The sequence below is a fragment of the Carcharhinus amblyrhynchos genome, chromosome 21 (assembly GCF_965287045.1).
Source record: "Carcharhinus amblyrhynchos chromosome 21, sCarAmb.v2.hapA, whole genome shotgun sequence".
Classification (NCBI taxonomy): domain Eukaryota; kingdom Metazoa; phylum Chordata; class Chondrichthyes; order Carcharhiniformes; family Carcharhinidae; genus Carcharhinus; species Carcharhinus amblyrhynchos.
The window spans coordinates 5,514,606-5,532,235 of NC_137344.1; the positions used below are offsets into that span (position 1 = coordinate 5,514,606).

The 17,630-nt window shown below is 43.9% G+C and overlaps 1 protein-coding gene across 2 annotated transcripts in view; it reads right to left on the reverse strand.

Moving 5' to 3' along the window:
• Window positions 1-12,948: 12,948 nt before the first annotated feature.
• Window positions 12,949-17,630, reverse strand: part of cep112 (centrosomal protein 112) — a 468,252-nt gene continuing 463,570 nt past the window's right edge. For both annotated transcript variants that reach the window (XM_080209170.1, XM_080209169.1), the window contains one exon: window positions 12,949-13,310. In XM_080209170.1, the coding sequence (XP_080065296.1) occupies window positions 13,307-13,310 (4 nt within the window). In that variant the 3' untranslated portion in view covers window positions 12,949-13,306. The remainder of the gene's footprint in view (window positions 13,311-17,630) is intronic.

Here is a 17,630-nt window from a genome sequence, read left to right on the forward strand (position 1 = left end):
CAGCAGAGAGTATGCTGTAGAATTCCGTGGTTCTAGAAAACACATATTCTAGTACCACGACGGGGGTCAGTTTCTTGCTGTTCTGATGAATTGAAACCATCGATTCACCGATAAAGTTTCCAGTTTCTTGTTTTTATTTATTTGTAGGGAGAAGGTTGTGCATTTATTAAGCCTCTTCTCACATCTGTTAACTCTTAATCAATGTAACTTTTAGCAAAAATGACTAAAACATTAAATAAAATCATATTGTGAGGAACATTGTTTTCATACTAGTATCTTTTTTCCACGATTTTATTTAGTCCTCCAAGAACTCTATGCTTCCCTAATTTAGGCCTCTTGTTGATTTCTGGTTTCCTTTGCCCCATCAATGGCAGCAATGACCTCAGATGCCAAGGCCTTAAACTCTAGCATTCCCTCCCTAAACCTGCCTTGTCTGACACTTTGACAATCTACCTGTTTGACAAGGTGTCATGTTTTCATGTTTGACTCAGTGTCAAATCTTTTGTAATAATGCTTCTGCAATGTGCCTTGGGACATTTTACTAGGTTAAAGGTGCTATATAAATGCAAGTTGTTGCTGTTAGCTTTACACAAGGGTTCTTCAGCCGGAGCCAGTGGTTAAAGTATGTTAGATAAAGCTTCACGCTAAGCCTGGGCCAATTCAGAGTGTGGTTCACAAGGACTGTCTGCTCTCCAAACCGAGCATGCAAATTCAGCATCAATGTTCTATTCACATTACAACTGCCATGTAAATGAGGCAGCATAAAGATCTCTGGAAGCATCAAAAGTATCCAAAACTCAGATGTGAGAGGGAGTTTTGGTGCCCTGCATCTGGGACAAAGCTAAATGCCTGTTGCCAGTAGCACTGGTCATGGTGTTGAGTGCTAAACACTGGCAGCCTGCCCATATAAACCTGCAGCACAACTTTCATAATGTAGCTTTGACTTTTATCCAGCATCAGGGCAGGAGGTGCAGCCACTGTGATAAAGTCACAAATGTGACCTTGGAGTAAACTATGCCTAATTCTCCCGATGCTATTGATTCGCACTGTAAACAGAACAGGCTGGCTCCAACAGCAATCACATTTTGTTACATGATATAAAAGGGGTATAAGGAAAGGTATAAAGATAACTGATGTGATCTAGGCTAAGCCCACTTACATCATCTTTCCATGGCCGGTCTCTTCTTTAGAAATTGTGTTAGCAACCTACAAAGGAGTTACACTGCTGTCTCCCGAGGAAAGCATGAAGTGCTGTCACCTCCCTACTTATTAATGCGCAGCAAGAGAGGCTGTAATTGATGCCTACCTAACAAGCGTCATGGCCCCTTGGTGAGATCAGCTAGACTTGGCTTGACTGCTGGCTCCTTTTGTGTGACAAACTTCATTTTCCGTTTATTTGTCTTTCTCACATTGGAGCTCAAAAGATCAAGGGATGTTTGATTACTTGCTCACACTCTGTTTCTCACGCTCCATGGAGGAGTTAGTACCTAGGTGACATCTGTGTAGATGCTTGCTCCTATACTTGTTCATTTGCATTATTTTTACTTTACATAGTCAATCATCTTTCGATGCACTAAAGAAACAGTAGGGGTGAACTTTATAATAGATATGCTCTATGGGCAGGGTTACAGATGCCAGTTGTGATATGCAGGCACTTTGCTATTGATATTTGACTGACGTGTATGTGCATCATGGACATGGAGTAGTCGGAGGCAAATAATACAGGTAACTTTAAGGGGAAGTTTGAAAACTTCACAACTTGCATTTACGCGATGGCTTTAACATGGTAAAATAGCCCAAGGTGCTTCCCAGGAGCACAATTTGACACTGAGACATGAAAGGGAGATAATAGGGCAGAGCGCCAACAAATCTGATCAAAGGTTTTAAGGAGTGTCTGAAAAGAGGAGAGGTAGAGAAAGCACCACTGGAAATGGTGGAGGGATTAAAATTGGGGATGAGCAAATCAGAATTGGAGAAGCACTGAGATCTTGGGGGTCATAGGGCTGGAGGATGCTGAAAAAATTGGGAGGGCTGTGAAGGAGTACAGGGGGGAGAAAGGAATAGAAGGATACACATATAGATAGAGTAGGATGAGCTTTATAAACACCAATGTGGATCTGTTGGACTGAATGCTTTTTTCTGTGATATGAATTATTTATTTATTCTTTCATGTGATGTGGGCGTCACTGACAAGTTCAGCATTTTTTCCTTTTGGCTAAGATCAAGTGTAGTATCGACATGCTACGCTTGGTTGAAGTCATTAGGTTACATTTCAGCTTCATTTGAAGCAATTTTTAAAAGCGGTATCTCGGCCTGTTGGCTAAGATGCAAATAAGATCAATCCTTGGAGGAGGAGCTATACCTACTCCAATCAGCTTGGACCGTGTAGATCAAGCCCAAGACAGGAGGTGGGAGCCCTGTCTTGTCAGCCTGGATCGGGAATGTCCCAACTTGTTGAGACTCTGAATTGGACTTGATTGGACTGAATTGGATTAAAAAAATAAAAAAAATTGCTCCTAATTGCTCTTGAACTGAGTGTCTTGCTATTTCAGTGAGCAGTGAAGACTCAATCATAATGATGTGGATCTGGAATCAAAACCAGGCCAAAAATGTCAGATTTCCTTCCTTAAAGTGAACCAGATGGGTTTTAATGATAAGATGATTGTTTCATGGTCATCATTACAAGACTAGCTTTTTTTTTAACTAATTGAGTTTAAATTCCACTACCTGGGGTTTTGGAGGGTCAGTCATCTCAGTTCCAGGACATCTCTACAGGAGTCCCTCAGGGTAGTGTTCTAGGCCCAACAGTCTTCAGCTGCTTCATCAATGATCTTCCCTCCATCATAAGGTCAGAAGTGGCAATGTTTGCCAATGATTGCACAATGTTCAGCACCATTTGTGACTCCTCAGATACTGAAGCAGTCCATACTCAAATGCAACAAGATCTGGACAATATCCAGGCTTGGGCTGACAAGTGGCAAGTAACATTTGTGCCACACAAATGCCGGGCAATGACCATCACCAGTAAGAGACACTCTAACCACTGTCGCTTGACATTCAATGGTGTTACCATCACTGACCCCATTGTCATCATCCTTGGGGTTACCATTGACCAGAAACTCAACTGGACTCACCACATAAACATAGTGGCTCCAAGAACAGTCAGAGACTAGGAATACTGCAGTGAGTACCTCGCCTCCTGACTCCCCAAATCTGTCCCCCATCTACAAGGCACAAGTGTGATGGAATACTCCCCACTTGCCTGGATGGGTGTAGCTCAAACAACATTCAACAAGCTTGACACCGTCCAGGACAAAGCAGCCCCGCTTGATTGGCACCACATCTACAAACATCCACTTCCTCCACCACCAACGCTCAGTAGCAGCAGTGTGTACTATCTACAAGATGCACTGCAACAATTCACCAAAGATCCTTAGACAGCACCTTCCAAACCCACTTTCACCTAGAAGGACAAGAGCAGTAGATAAATGGGAATTTGTGTGGCATGAATGTTATTTGCCACTTGTCAGCCCAAGCCTGGATATTGTCCAGATCTTGTTGCATTTGAGTATGGACTGCTTCAGTACCACCTGCAAGTTCCCCTCGAAGCCATGCACCCTCTTGACTTGGAAATATATCGCCGTTCCTTCACAGTCCCTGGGTCAAAATCCTGGGATTCCCTCCCTAATGGCATTGTTGGTCAATCTAAGCATGTGGACTGCAGCGATTCAAGAATGCAGCTCACCACCACCTTCTCAAGGGCAACTAGGGATGGGCAGTAAATGCTGGCCAACCAGTGATGCCCATGTCCCAGGAATGTATATAAAAGAAAAGCTGCCACGGTGAGATTTGAATCCATGTCCCAGATGGTTAACTTGGGCCTCTAGGCTATCATTGCAGTGGCATTACCACTACACCACCAGCTATAAAGTATAGAAACTGGAAATCAAATGAATATACTTCCCTAAGTGTTTGTGTTGATGGAAACACCTTTATGGGATGCATGTGCTTCATCAGACTGGTAGAACACAGATTCAAACCTGCAATGTCTCCCATGGTATGCTGTCAATCTCGGTCAGGCAGTGTCCACTGCTATTCTACAAGGGACAGAAATAAACATTAAAAGCAGGGATAATGCCACTTGGAGTGAGGAATTAACTGAATTCAAAGCATATGGATCAACATTCAGGTCTTCTGTCTGACAACAATGTCTTTTAACGATAATATTTTCTACTATAGGTGTTTAGTATAATCCACTAAAAGAAAATGTGTAAAGATTGCTTCAAGTTCATGGGAAGGTTAAACATTTATCTCCATAAAACCCTGGGAATCCCAGTGGGAGGATCCCTAAATGACAATCAGAATGTTGATCTTGGCTGATTTCCCTCTTTTTCTTCAGTTCCGGAAAGCTGATGCCAAATCTGGAGCATCTGGATCAGACCAGCTCACTCTGCACTAACCGGGAATTGAACCTGGAACCATCGTGGTCTGGATGGCACAGTGCCACGCTGGGTAGTACATCCACCAGACCCAGCCAACAAAGGCTATAACCTAGAGCTGACATAGCAATGTCAGCAAGTGAAAACAGAATGTTTTTATCTGGTGTTGCTCACTCTTTCATTTTGATGGGACTATTAATTGATTTTAAATAAATGCTAAAATGGTTAAATAAATGCTAAAATAAAAGGGATTGGTAAGGCCACACTTGGAATACTGTGTGCAATTCTGGCCACCCTGTCATAGAAAGGATATTATTAAACTAGAAAGAGTGCAGAAAAGATTTACTAGGATGCTACCAGGACTTGATGGTTTGAGTTATAAGGAGAGGCTGAACAGACTGGGACTTTTTTCTCTGCAGCGTAGGAGGCTGAGAGGCGATCTTATAAAGGTCTATAAAATAATGACGGGTGTAGATCAGCTAGATAGTCAATATCTTTTCCCAAAGGTAGGGGAGTCTAAAACTAGAGGGCATAGATTTAAGGTGAGAGGGAAGAGTCCAGAAGGGCAATTTTTTCATACAGAGGATGGTGAGTGTCTGGAAAAAGCTGCCTGAGGTAGTAGAGGCGGGTACAATTTTGTCTTTTAAAAAGTGTTTAGACATTTACATGGATGAGTATAGAGGGACATGGGCCAAATGTGGACAAATGGGAGTAGCTTAGGGGTTTAAAAAAAAAGGGCAGCATGGACAAGTTGGGCTGAAGGGCCTGTTTCCATGCTGTAAACATATATGACTCAATGGTAAATGGAACAACACAATGCATTCATGATTACCGGTATTGATTGGAGTTTTCACTCATACTCAAACTGCTGCTCTAAAAACACCGTCGCACTGTCACATTCAGCAGTGAGACAAGTGTGGCAAGAGTCAAAACATCTCCGCAGTCTTTGACAGGTCAATCTTTGTAATGCCAGGGGGCAGTGAAACGGTGGCTACACTCTCCACGCACATGAATCTCACTGCTTCTTTAATTCACAATTTTTGAACATTAGCTAGCAAGCTCTGATCACTTTGTATCTCAGACACTGCCGCAGATTTGACAGAGCACTCCTGCCCTCAATTTATTATTTTTTTAAATTAAAAGTTATTTATAGGTTTGAAAAATGATTTCTCATGTAAAGCAGCCGGTCAGAGGGAGAGAGAAACCTACAATGGGGCACTTTAAATATCTGCCTTTAAGGAGAAAAGCACTTGGGCCTCGTGAATATGTTCCGGTTTGCGAGCTAGCGTCAAAAACCGTGTTGGTTGGGAGCATTCTCACTGCCATCAGAAGGTTGGATGGGGTGGGGGAGGGGGGTCGTGGGGAAGGGGGGTTGGAACTCCGCCTGCCCTCCCACAGCAACAACCAACAATGGAAGAATAGCAGAGGAGTTCTTCCCAGCGTCCTGGGGCAAATATTTTCCTCACAACCACCATTACTGAATTAGAAAAAATGCAGGAAAAGCACAACAGGTCTGGCAGCATCTGTGGAGAGAGAAAATAGAGTTAACACTCCGAATCCGCACGACTCTTCAGAGCCAAAGAAAGGGAGAAACGTGATGGATTGTATGCTGTATAAGACAGGGTGGAGTTGTTGGAACAGGATAGAAGGTCAGTGATCGGTGGGAGTTAGGAGAGATTGCAACAAAGATGTGTAGGTCGCAGGACAGGAAGTGTTAAAAAACTCTTTATGTTTCTCTCTACAGTGACTTCATTGCAAGCCTACTTGTGACACTAAAATATTTATAGGATCAAGAGAAACCAGAGTGTACTCAATGGCAGGACAAGGTGTGAGCAGTTGCATAAAAGTAACATATCCAAATGCGTTAATGGAAGAATTAAGGACAGTGCTAAATGAAAACAAAACTAGATAACAAGTGACAGATGGGGGGGGGTGGGGGGGGGGGGGCGGCGGTGCGGGGAGCAGTTTGCATTGGGACAGAAAATGTTTTGGATATTTTGAAGAAAATGGTCAAGATGGAGGAGAAAGGTCACAGTTGTTGAACTCAGTGAGTCCTGAGTGCTGTAACAGGCCTGTGGTGAAGATGAGATGCTGTTTCTCCAGCTTGCACTGGGCTGCACTGGAGCATTGCAACAGTGTCGGTGGTAGTCATCATGTAGAGATGCCAGCGTTGGACTGGGGTAAACACAGTAAGAGGTCTCACAACACCAGGTTAAAGTCCAACAGGTTTATCTGATAGTAAACCCACAAGCTTTCGGAAACGGTGTTCCTTCATCAGGTGTGTGGAAGGTTCTGATCAGAGAAGGGCATATAAAGTCACACACAATTTACAGAATACTGATTAGAATGCAAGTCTTTACAGCTAACCTGCTATTCCCCTCTTTAAGACTTGAATAGCAGGTTAGCTGTAAAGACTTACATTCTAATCAGTATTCTGTAAACTGTGTGTGACTTTATATGCCCTTCTCTGATCAGAACCTTCCACACACCTGATGAAGGAACACCGTTTCTGAAAGCTTGTGGGTTTACTATCAAATAAACTGGTTGGACTTTAACCTGGTGTTGTGAGACTTCTTACTGCATTGCAACAGACCAAGGACGGACATGTGGGCGTGAGAGCAAAGTGCTGAGTTAAAATGGCAAGCAGCAGGGTCACGTTTGCAGACTGAGGGTATGTGACTGAATGAATGTGTTCTGCAAAGTGGTCACAGACAGCATTTGGTCTCCCCAGTGTACAGGAGACCGCATTGGAAGCACCAAACACAGTGATCAAATTGAAGGAAGTGCAAGGAAAATGTTGCTTCACCTGAAAGAAGTGTTTGTGGTCTTGGACAGTGAGGAGGGAGAGGTAAAGGGACAGGTGTTGCATCTTCTGTGATTGCAAAGAAAGGTGACGTGGGGAGGGGATGAGGAGTTGGGGGGTGATGGAGGAATGGACCACGGTGTCACAGTGGGAGCAGGGCCTGGGGAATGTTGATGGGGAGTGTATGTGAGGGGAAGATGTGTTTTGTGATGGTATCACTCTGTTTCCCTCTACGACTCACCCCAATTCAAGTTCCATCCCTCATGTTTTGAATCCACCCAGGCTTACAGGTATTTCTGAGATAAACCAGAGTGATGGGATTGCTGTTCAGGCTGCATACTGACATCCACACTCAGTGCCATGCATTGCCAGATATAAACACTCGACCCTTCTCTCCAGCATCATCGACTCACTGTCTCTCAAAGCTATCCTTGCCCCAGTTCCATTTTATTCTTCATCTCAAACACCATAACGAGAAGCTTTTTTTCTTCCTTTCAGCTGACAGGAATGCAAGCTGCAACAATTTACTGACACCAACACCTCTGACCCCATCTCCTTGCTCTGACCCCACCCCGTCCCTCTGACCCCACTCTGTCCCTCTGAATCCACCCCATCCCTCTGACCCCACAACATCCCTCTGACCCCACCCTATCCCTTTGACCCTATCCCGTCCCTCTGACCCCACCTTGTTCCTCTGACCCCACCCCATCCCTCTGACCCCACCCTATCCCTTTGACCCCATCCTGTCCCTCTGACCCCATCCTGTCCCTCTGACCCCCATCACGTCCCTCTGACTACTATCCTGTCCCTCTGACTCCCACCCCGTCCCTCTGACCCCATCCCCTTGCTCTGACCCTATCCCGTCCTTCTGACCCCACCCCGTCCCTCTGACCCCACCCTGTCTCTCTGACCCCATCCTGTCCCTCTGACCCCCATCCTGTCCCTCTGACCCTCATCTTGTTCCTCTGACCCCACCCTCTGACCCCCATCCTCTCCCTCTGACCCCACCCCGTTCCTCTGACCCCACCCTTTGACCCCATCCCTTCCCTCTGACCCCACCCCATCCCTCTGACCCTATCCTGTCCCTCTGACCCCATCTCTTATTCTAATCCCAGCCCTTGCTGTGTATTACACAGACTCTCTGACATTCCCCTATCTGATGTTGAACATTCAGCAAAGGTCTCGGTTTCACTCTTTCACCCACTCTCTTCACTAAATTTCGAGCACAGCGTGATGCTGAACCCTTCTTCCATTACGTCCATCTCCAAGCTCAGTTCTTTGAGCAGGAGTCCTCCCTCCACCTCCAGTTTTCTCCTCCACCCTCTGGCCTCCGACCTGCTTTTCATCTTTTCATTCAGAGCTGTTGGGGTGACATTGACTGCCTCAGTGTTTCTGCTCCTCTCACTCAGTGCAACCTGCTGCCTCATTCTCTCAGGACCATTCCCCTCCTCCTCTGGGCCACCTGTCACTTGATGTTCATTTGGCTTTCACTGAGCTTTATTTTCCCATGAATACATTCTTACCTTTATGTAATTACTGGCACCTTCTTCTGTCATTAACATTTCCTTCAATTCAGGATCTACACATTTTTGTTGCAGCTCCCACCAATCACCGACCTTCTGTTCTGCTCCCTTTCTTGTACAGAATTTAACCTTTTCGTTCTATTTAGCTCTGAAGTCACATGAACTCGAAACATTGGGTGTAATTTTCCTGCCCCTTCCGCCATGGGAATCGTAGCGGGCGGGACAGGACCATGCAACGATTCATTGACCACGGGCAGGATTTTCCAGACTTGGGGTGAGTATGACCAGAAAATCCTGCCCACTAACTTTGTTTCTCTCTCCACAGATGCTGCCAGACCTGCTGAGGTTATCTAGCCCTTTTCTGATTTTGTTTCAGATTTTTGCTTTTATTTCTGATACAGACTGTCTGGTCATTATCTCATAGCTATTTATGGGACAACTGAGGGCAATTCAATTGCTTATCCAGAAACTTTTACTCCAACATTAGTCAGGATAAGAGTGTGAGAAAACGCTTCCTACATTACAGCTGTTAGTACATTGTCAAAAGTACCTCATTGGCTGTAAAGTACTTTGGGACATCCTGTGGTTGTGGTAGGGTTTATAGATAAATGAAAACATTTCTTTCAACTAAAGATTTGACATTTCCCAAGACTATACTCTGAGGCCAAGTGAAAAATATCCCAGAAATTGTGATGTTTGACTAGTCTAAAACCCCTTTTGTTTTTCTAATATTGTCAAGGGATTTGAAAGGTCAATGGACAGTTTCAGGGAATCAAGTGTAAAAAAGAACAAACATGCCGCTGAAGATGCCTTTGATGCACCTTGATCCGTAACTCAACTGACCATGTGATAGCAATGGTAGCTTGCAACTTTATAGCAGCTTCAACATGGTAAAACTTTGCAAGGTGAATCACAGGATGACAAACAGCCACACAGATATTGGGAGAGGTGACCAATACCTTGCCCAAAGAGTTCGGTTTTAAGGAAGGACTTGAGGAGAGAGAGGTAAACAGCAGGAGAAGTTTAGGGAAAGAATTTCAGAGTTTGAGGCTTAGGCAGCTGAAGACATGAACATGACTGGTGAACAGAAGGTAACGGGTGACAAAAGCACTTTAACAAAGGGTCGTCTGGACAGGAACATCAACTCTTTTCTCTTCTTACAGATGCTGCCAGACCTGCTGAGATTTTCCAGCATTTTCTCTTTTGGTTTCAGGTAACTGGTGATGTTTAAGTGGTAAGAAATGGTAGGATGCAGAGACTTGGGAGGAATGGAAAGCTGGAAGAGGTAATGAGATAAGTAGTCACCACAGTCCCAGATGATCATAGGCTCAAAGGGCAGAGCTGACTGGTAGCGATTTAACCTGAGGGTCACCACACCTCAGGCGGGTAGCAAGGTTGCAAAGATGGGGCCTTCATGGATAACCTCAGCCGGAATGGGAATTAAATCCGTGTTGTTGGTGTCCCTCTGCATCACAAAACCAGCCATCCAGACAACTGAGCTAACTGGGAGTCCCATATCCCAAGATACTGAGGTAAACGATTCACATTTAAATTTCATTCATGAATTGCCCTGATGTGCAGCTGCTATTGCTTCAGGCAAAGCACTAGGTTGGTGGGGATATTTACGTGCTGTCATTCTGCTCCATCGAACAATTAGAATCTCTGTATTAAAAATGAGTTTCCTATCCTCTATCCATTAAGACACTTCTGGAGGAGATCTCCAGCTCAAGCAGAGGTGACTTTTGTTTCAGTAACCCAAGTTCTTCAAAAGCAGTACCAACAGTCATAGAATCATAGGGGCTTACAGCATGGAAACAGGCCTTTCGGCCCAACTTGTCCATGCTGCCTTTTTTTTAAATCCCTAAGCTAATCCCAATTGTTTGCATTTGGCCTATATCCCTCAATACCCACCGTAACTATGTAACTATCTAAATGCTTTTTAAAAAGACAAAATTGTACCCACCTCTACTACTACTTCTGGCAGCTTGTTCCAGACACTCATTACCCTCTGTGTGAAAAAACTGCCTCTCTGGACCCTTTTGTATTTCTCCCCTCTCATTTTAAACCTATGCCCTCTAGTTTTAGACTCCCCTACCTTTGGGAAAAGATATTGACAATCTAGCTGATTTATGCTCCTCATTATTTTACAGACCTCGAGGAGATCACCCCTTAGCCTTCTACGCTCCAGACAAAAAAATCCCAGTCTATCCAGCCTCTCCTTATAACTCAAACCATCAAGTCCCAGTAGCATCCTAGTAAATTTTTTATGCACTCTTTCTAGTTTAATAATATGCTTTCTATGATAGGGTGAACAGAATTGTACACAGTATTCCAAGTGTGGCCTTACCAATATCTTGTACAACTTCAGCAAGTCATCCCAACTCCTGTATTTAATGTTCTGACCAATGAAACCAAGCAAGCCGAATGCCTTCTTCACCACTCTATCCACCTGTGACTCCACTTTCAATGAGCTATGAACATGTATCCCTAGATGTCTTTGTTCTATAACTCTCCCCAATGCCCTACCATTAACTGGAGTAAGTCCTGCCCTGATTCATCTGCCAAGTCTTCCTATTCCTACTCTCACTAGCACGTGGCACCGGTAGTCATCCAGAAATTACTACCTTCGAGGTCCTCCACTTCAGCCTTCTGCCTAACTCTGTATATTCACACTTCAGGACCTCATCCCTTTTCCTACTTATGTCGTTGGTACCAATATGTACAATGACCTCTGGCTGCTCACTCTCCTCCTTAAGAATGTCCTGCAACTGCTCAGAGATGTCCTTGACCCTGGCACCAAGGAGGCAACACACCATCCTGGAATCTCGATTGTGGCCACAGAGGCTTGTCTGTGCCTCTAACTAGTTCCAAGTGATTTGACAGTGGAGTCCAGTTTCTGTCTATTTACATCTCTGTCACATCAACTACTCCACCTTGACTTGTTTCCACTGTTGCTGCAACTCTCATTCACCTCTGGTTATGTCCACAGGCACAACATCTCCAGTGTTCTTGTCACCAACTCCTGACTTTCAAGCATATAAATAAATGTAACTCATTGAAACCCTGACCGTGTAGCCTATCTCTGCACATTGCCCAGCCTGATGTGTTCCACTAGTTCCCAACTCAATGCCTTGAATTCAAAACCCTTGACTTTGGTTACAATTGTCTCCATTGGTTCGCCTCACTGTGGCCTCTACAACCCGTCCACCTTCATGTGTCAGTGTATATCCTGCATTCATCTGATTCTGGCAGCCGCTGCAACCCCTCCGCTGTCTCTCACAGTGAAGGAGTCCTCAGTGTTTGGGCCCAAGGCACTCAAATTTTTTGCATAAACCATGACGCCTTGTTACCTCTCTCTTCACTTTTGCAGCCTATTTCTTTGACCTTGCCTTTGGTTAATTCTCCTAATTCCTCTACTGCTGTTCAATGTCTTTTTCCATCTTTATGAAGTACCTCTGGATGTTTGTTACCTTAAAGGCATTAAATAAATACAAGTTGTTGTTATTGTTATGGAGCGAATTGCAATTTAAATACTGCCAGAAGGAGCTTTATGCCATAAAAATGTCTGAGGAATGGCTGGAATTATGCTGTTTTGAGGCTTTTCAGTAACAGGATCAATGTTTTTCCAGCATTTTTACAAATCTTAACTTTTAAAATAAGAACCTCCTGAAGGTATTGACTTAGGTTGGCACACAATTCTACCTGCCTGCGTGGTCAATTGAATTACCCTGATTTGTCCCTTAGCTTCGAACAATAACCTCAGCATGATCAAGAGATTAATATGGGAATTGCTCTGGCCTGAATGGCCAGTACTAATGGAGATAATTTACCCCACTTGACAATCTTCCTCTGTGACTGTGGTACTTTTGGTAAATAGATTCCAGATTCAAAAATGGTGACCTAGCCAATAAAATGGCGGTTCAGGTTAATAAAATTAATTTTATGAACAAATGACTAAGTCTTTTTTTTAATGAAAATACATTATTGTTCGACAGACACTGGGCAACAAATTACTCCAGTTATGACTGAAAGCTCCCTTGAAGATGTCACAATTCATTCAAATAATAATGAAACAAGCATGCATGAAATATATAATTTAATAAGATGTTAGCATTTAAAAATCAAAGCAATGTAAAAAAAATGAAATACAGTACAAATTTAAATGAAAACTTGATTGCTGGTGATAACACAAACTGCAGACTTAAATAATAGGAAAATATTGACAATTATATGTACAGATTATTAATACAGTTTATAAAAAAAGCAATTAAATATTTTGAAAAGCAAAAATAAAATGTTAAAAACATGTCTGATTGGAACAAAACCAAACGGAGAGGGAGACATAATACTGACGGGGAAAACACCGGTTTTTTTGACCTTCAACACAATGAACTGATATTCAGCTGCTAATCTCAATGCTTCCCACACATAAGATGCTGGTCCTTACACAGAAACTGCTGATTCTGCTGGGATCCCAGTCTGCGCCATGTTAGTTATATTAAAGGTATGAATGAGATAAAAGAATTCAATCCAGTGCTTCATCATCTGAAAAAGTAAAATGACAGATTTTGTTCAAACCAAAGCTGTTCAAAATACAGTTAGCAGGAAATCAATAAATCCATTAATATATTAAAAGTCTGATGTCGTGCACACGCTCCACATTTACAATCAAACTGCCGATGGAAAGCTGTCCTGCAGTGATCACTCCTTCCTGCCAACAGAGGTGCATCGCTGGCAGGAGAGAGTAATTGCAGTTATTTCTGTTTCACGATTGCTTTAATGATGGGGACTGAATATTACACAAAATAAGAGGCTCCACATTCAGTCGTGCACGTTACGCCCCGTTCACACAGCAGGCGCCAGTTGGGCAGGCTTAGAATTCACACATTCTTATTTCAAATGTATGGCACCCTGTGAATGGAGTAATCAGTGTGCAATTGTCAGATTGCAATCTTATATTGAATAGACAGGGTTCAGAGTGATGGAAAGTTTATACGTGACCACTGCATAAGTTGTGTACCTTGTTCCAATCAAGTCTGGTGTAGCTTATGGAAAAACTCTACCTTAATTCCCTTTTCTAAACTGCTGTTTTTTAAAAACATAATCATGAATAAAGCTTGCCAGTGAAATGCTGCCTCTTCCAAAAAAGAAATCACTGATATTTCTCTTCTGTGTGAGTATCTATTCCATTATTTACAATGATTAAATGGTACCCACGCCACAGAGTAAGTCTATGGGGAAACAGCAAGGGAGTGGGACAAATTAAAAAGCACTTTCAAAGAGCTTGTGCCAGTATTGGCATGATAGGCTGATTAACCTTCACTGCTGTATCATAAGAACATAAGAAATAGGAGCAGGAGTAGGCCATCTAGCCCTTCGAGCCTGCCCCGCCATTCAATAAGATCATGGCTGATCTGTCGCTGCTCAGTTCCACTTTCCCGCTTTCTCCCCATAACCCTTAATCCCCTCTCTTATCAAAAACCCATCAACCTGCATCTTAAAAATATTTAGCAAGGCAGCCTCCACCACTTCAACGGGCAGAGAATTCCAGAGATTCACCACCCTTTGAGTGAAGAAGTTCCTCCTCAACTCCGTTCTAAACCGCCCCCCTTTATCTTGAGGCTGTGTCCCCTAGTCCTACTGTCTTTTTTGAGCGGGAAGAGTCTCTCCACCTCTATCCTATCCATCCCATTCATCATCTTATACGTCTCAATGAGATCTCCCCTCATTCTTCTAAACTCTAACGAGTACAAGCCCAGTTTATTCAGCCTCTCCTCATAGCTCAACCCCCTCAACTCCGGTATCAGCCTAGTAAACCTCCTCTGCACTCCCTCCAAGGCCAAAATATCTTTGTGCAGGTGCGGCGCCCAAAACTGCACATAGTACTCCAGCTGCGGCCTCGCCAATGCCCTATACAGCTGCAGCAAGACCTCCCTACTTTTATATTCAATCCCCCTCGCTATGAAGGCCAGCATCCCATTCGCCTTCCTGACCACCTGCTGCACCTGCAAGCTGGGTTTTTGCGACTCATGCACAAGGACCCCGAGGTCCCTCTGCACCGTCGCCTGCTGCAGTTTTTCGCCCCGTAAGTAATAGTCCTTCCTACCATTCTTCCTACCAAAGTGGACCACCTCACACTTGCCAACATTAAATTCCATTTGCCATTTCCTGGCCCATTCGCCCAGCCTATCTAGATCCTTCTACAGACTCTCCACACCCTCCGCACAATTTGCCGTTCCCCCAATCTTGGTGTCATCAGCAAATTTCGACACCCTACACTCGGTTCCCTCCTCCAGATTTTTCTTTCAGAACCCTCGGATGCATTCCGTCCGGTCCTGGGGACTTGTCCACAATCAGCCCCTCCAGTCTGTCGAGCACTGCCTCTCTAGTAACAGTAATGTCATTAAGACCCTCCAGTCCTACCACCTTTCCATTGCTAACACCCGGCAAATTATTCACGTCCTCCTCCGTGAAGACAGAAACAAAAAAGTTATTCAATACCTTAGCCACTAGGTCCCCTTTCTCATCCTCTAAAGGACCAACATTCACCCTATCATTTTATGATTCCAAATGTTACAGCCATGACATAAGATACAAATGTTTATTGACTTACAATTAATATTTAATGGATCCAAATTGCAGTCAATTTACACTTTTATAGCCCTGGTCTTTGTTTTAAAATCAAAAATCTTTTTGGCTCCTTCTAAGTTCTGGGTTCTGAGTAAGAAGAAATCTCTATTCTATTGCTTGATAACATCAAACACACAATGCACCTCTTGCCTCTGTAACTTCCACCACAGGAAGGACAAAGGCACCACCACATCAAAGCCACAATCTATGCTGACATGGATGTACACCACCTTTCTTCATCAGTATTGGGTCAAACGTCTGGAAATCCTCTTTGTAACACCAACAGTTAAGTCTGAGACTAAGGTTCTGAACTTAAGGAAAGCTAACTTTGATGGTATGAGGCGTGCATTGGCTAAGATAAGCTGGCAAAGGATACTTAAGGTGTTGGCAATGGATAGGCAATGGCAGACATTTAAAGAACGCATGGATGAACTTTGACAACTGGACATCGCTGACTGGTGTCAGAGTAAAACGGGGAAGGTGGTTCAACCGTGGCTAACAACGGAATTCAGGGATAGCGTTAAAGGCAAATAGGAGACCAGAAAAAGCAGAAAACCTGAGGACTGGGAGAATCTTAAACTCCAGAGGAGGACAAAGGGTTTAAGTCGGGAGGGAAAATAGAACACGAGAGTAAGCTTGCAGAAAACAAAAGCTCTCTGCAAAAGCTTTGATAGATATATGAAGAGAAAATGACTGGTGAAGACAAATCCCTGACAGTTAGAATCAGATAAATTCATAATGGGCAACAAAGAGATGGCAGAGCAGCTGAACAAATACTTTGGATCTGTCTTCACTGTCTTCAAGATAAAAGGGGGGCAGTTTAGAACGGAGTTGAGGAGGAACTTCTTCACTCAAAGGGTGGTGAATCTCTGGAATTCTCTGCCCGTTGAAGTGGTGGAGGCTGCCTCGCTAAATATTTTTAAGACGCGGGTTGATGGGTTTTTGATAGGAGAGGGGATTAAGGGTTATGGGGAGAGGGCGGGAAAGTGGAACTGAGCAGCGACAGATCAGCCATGATCTTATTGAATGGCGGGGCAGGCTCGAAGGGCTGGATGGCCTACTCCTGCTCCTATTTCTTATGTTCTTATGTTCACTAAGGAGGACACAAGTAACCTTCCAGAAACAGTAGGGGACAGAGAGTCTAGAATGAAGGAGGAACTGAAGGGAATCCTTATTAGTCAGGAAATTGCTGGGATTAAAACCCAGCAGGGACCAGAGGTACTCTGCGTCCTACAGTACCTAAGGAAGTGGTCCTAGAAATAGTGTCACAGCATCCAACCAGCATTCTACAGACTCTGGAAGAGTTCCAGTGAATTGGAGGATAGCTAACATAACCGCACTTTTTAAAAAAGGAGGGAGAGAAAATGGGGAAATTATAGACTGGTTAGCCTGACATCGATGGTGGGGAAAATGCTGGAGTCAATTATTAAGGATGCAATATCTGAGCATTTGGAAAGTGGTGACAGGATTGGTCCAAGTCAGCACAGATTCACTAAAGGGAAGTTGTGTTCGACAAATCTTCTGGAATTTTTTGAGGATGTGACCAGTGGAGTATACAGGGGTGAACCAGTAGATGTATATCTGGACTTCCAAAAGGCTTTTGACAAGGTCTTAAACAAGAGATTAGTGAGCAAAATTAAAGCTCATGGTATTGGGGGTAATGTATTGATGTGGATAGAGAACTGGCTGGCAGACAGGAAACAGAGAGTGGGAATAAATGGGTCTTTTTCAGCATGGCAGGCAGTGACTAGTCGGGTACCGCAGGGTTCAGTGCTGGGACACCAGCTATTCACAATATACATGAATGATTTGGATGAAGTAATTGAATGCAATATCTCCAAATTTGTTGGCAACACCAAGCTGGGTGGCAGTGTGTGCTGTGAGGGGGATGCTAAGAGGTTACAGGGTGACTTGGACAGGCTGGCTGAATGGGCAAATTTAATATAATGTGGATAAATGTGAGGTTATCCACTTTGGTGACAGTAACAGGAAGGAAGATTATTATCTGAATGGTGGCAGTTTAGGAAAAGGGGAAGTGCAATGTGACCTGTTCACAGTGGAACAGTCGCTGAAGGCTGGCATGCAGGTACAGCAGGCGGTGAGGAAAGCTAATGGCACGCTGGCCTTCATTGCAAGAGGACTTGAGTATAGGAGTGAGGATGTCTTGTCGCTGGGACCTTGGTGAGGCTGCACCTTGAGTACTGTGTGCAGTTTTGGTCTCCTGGTCTGAGGAAG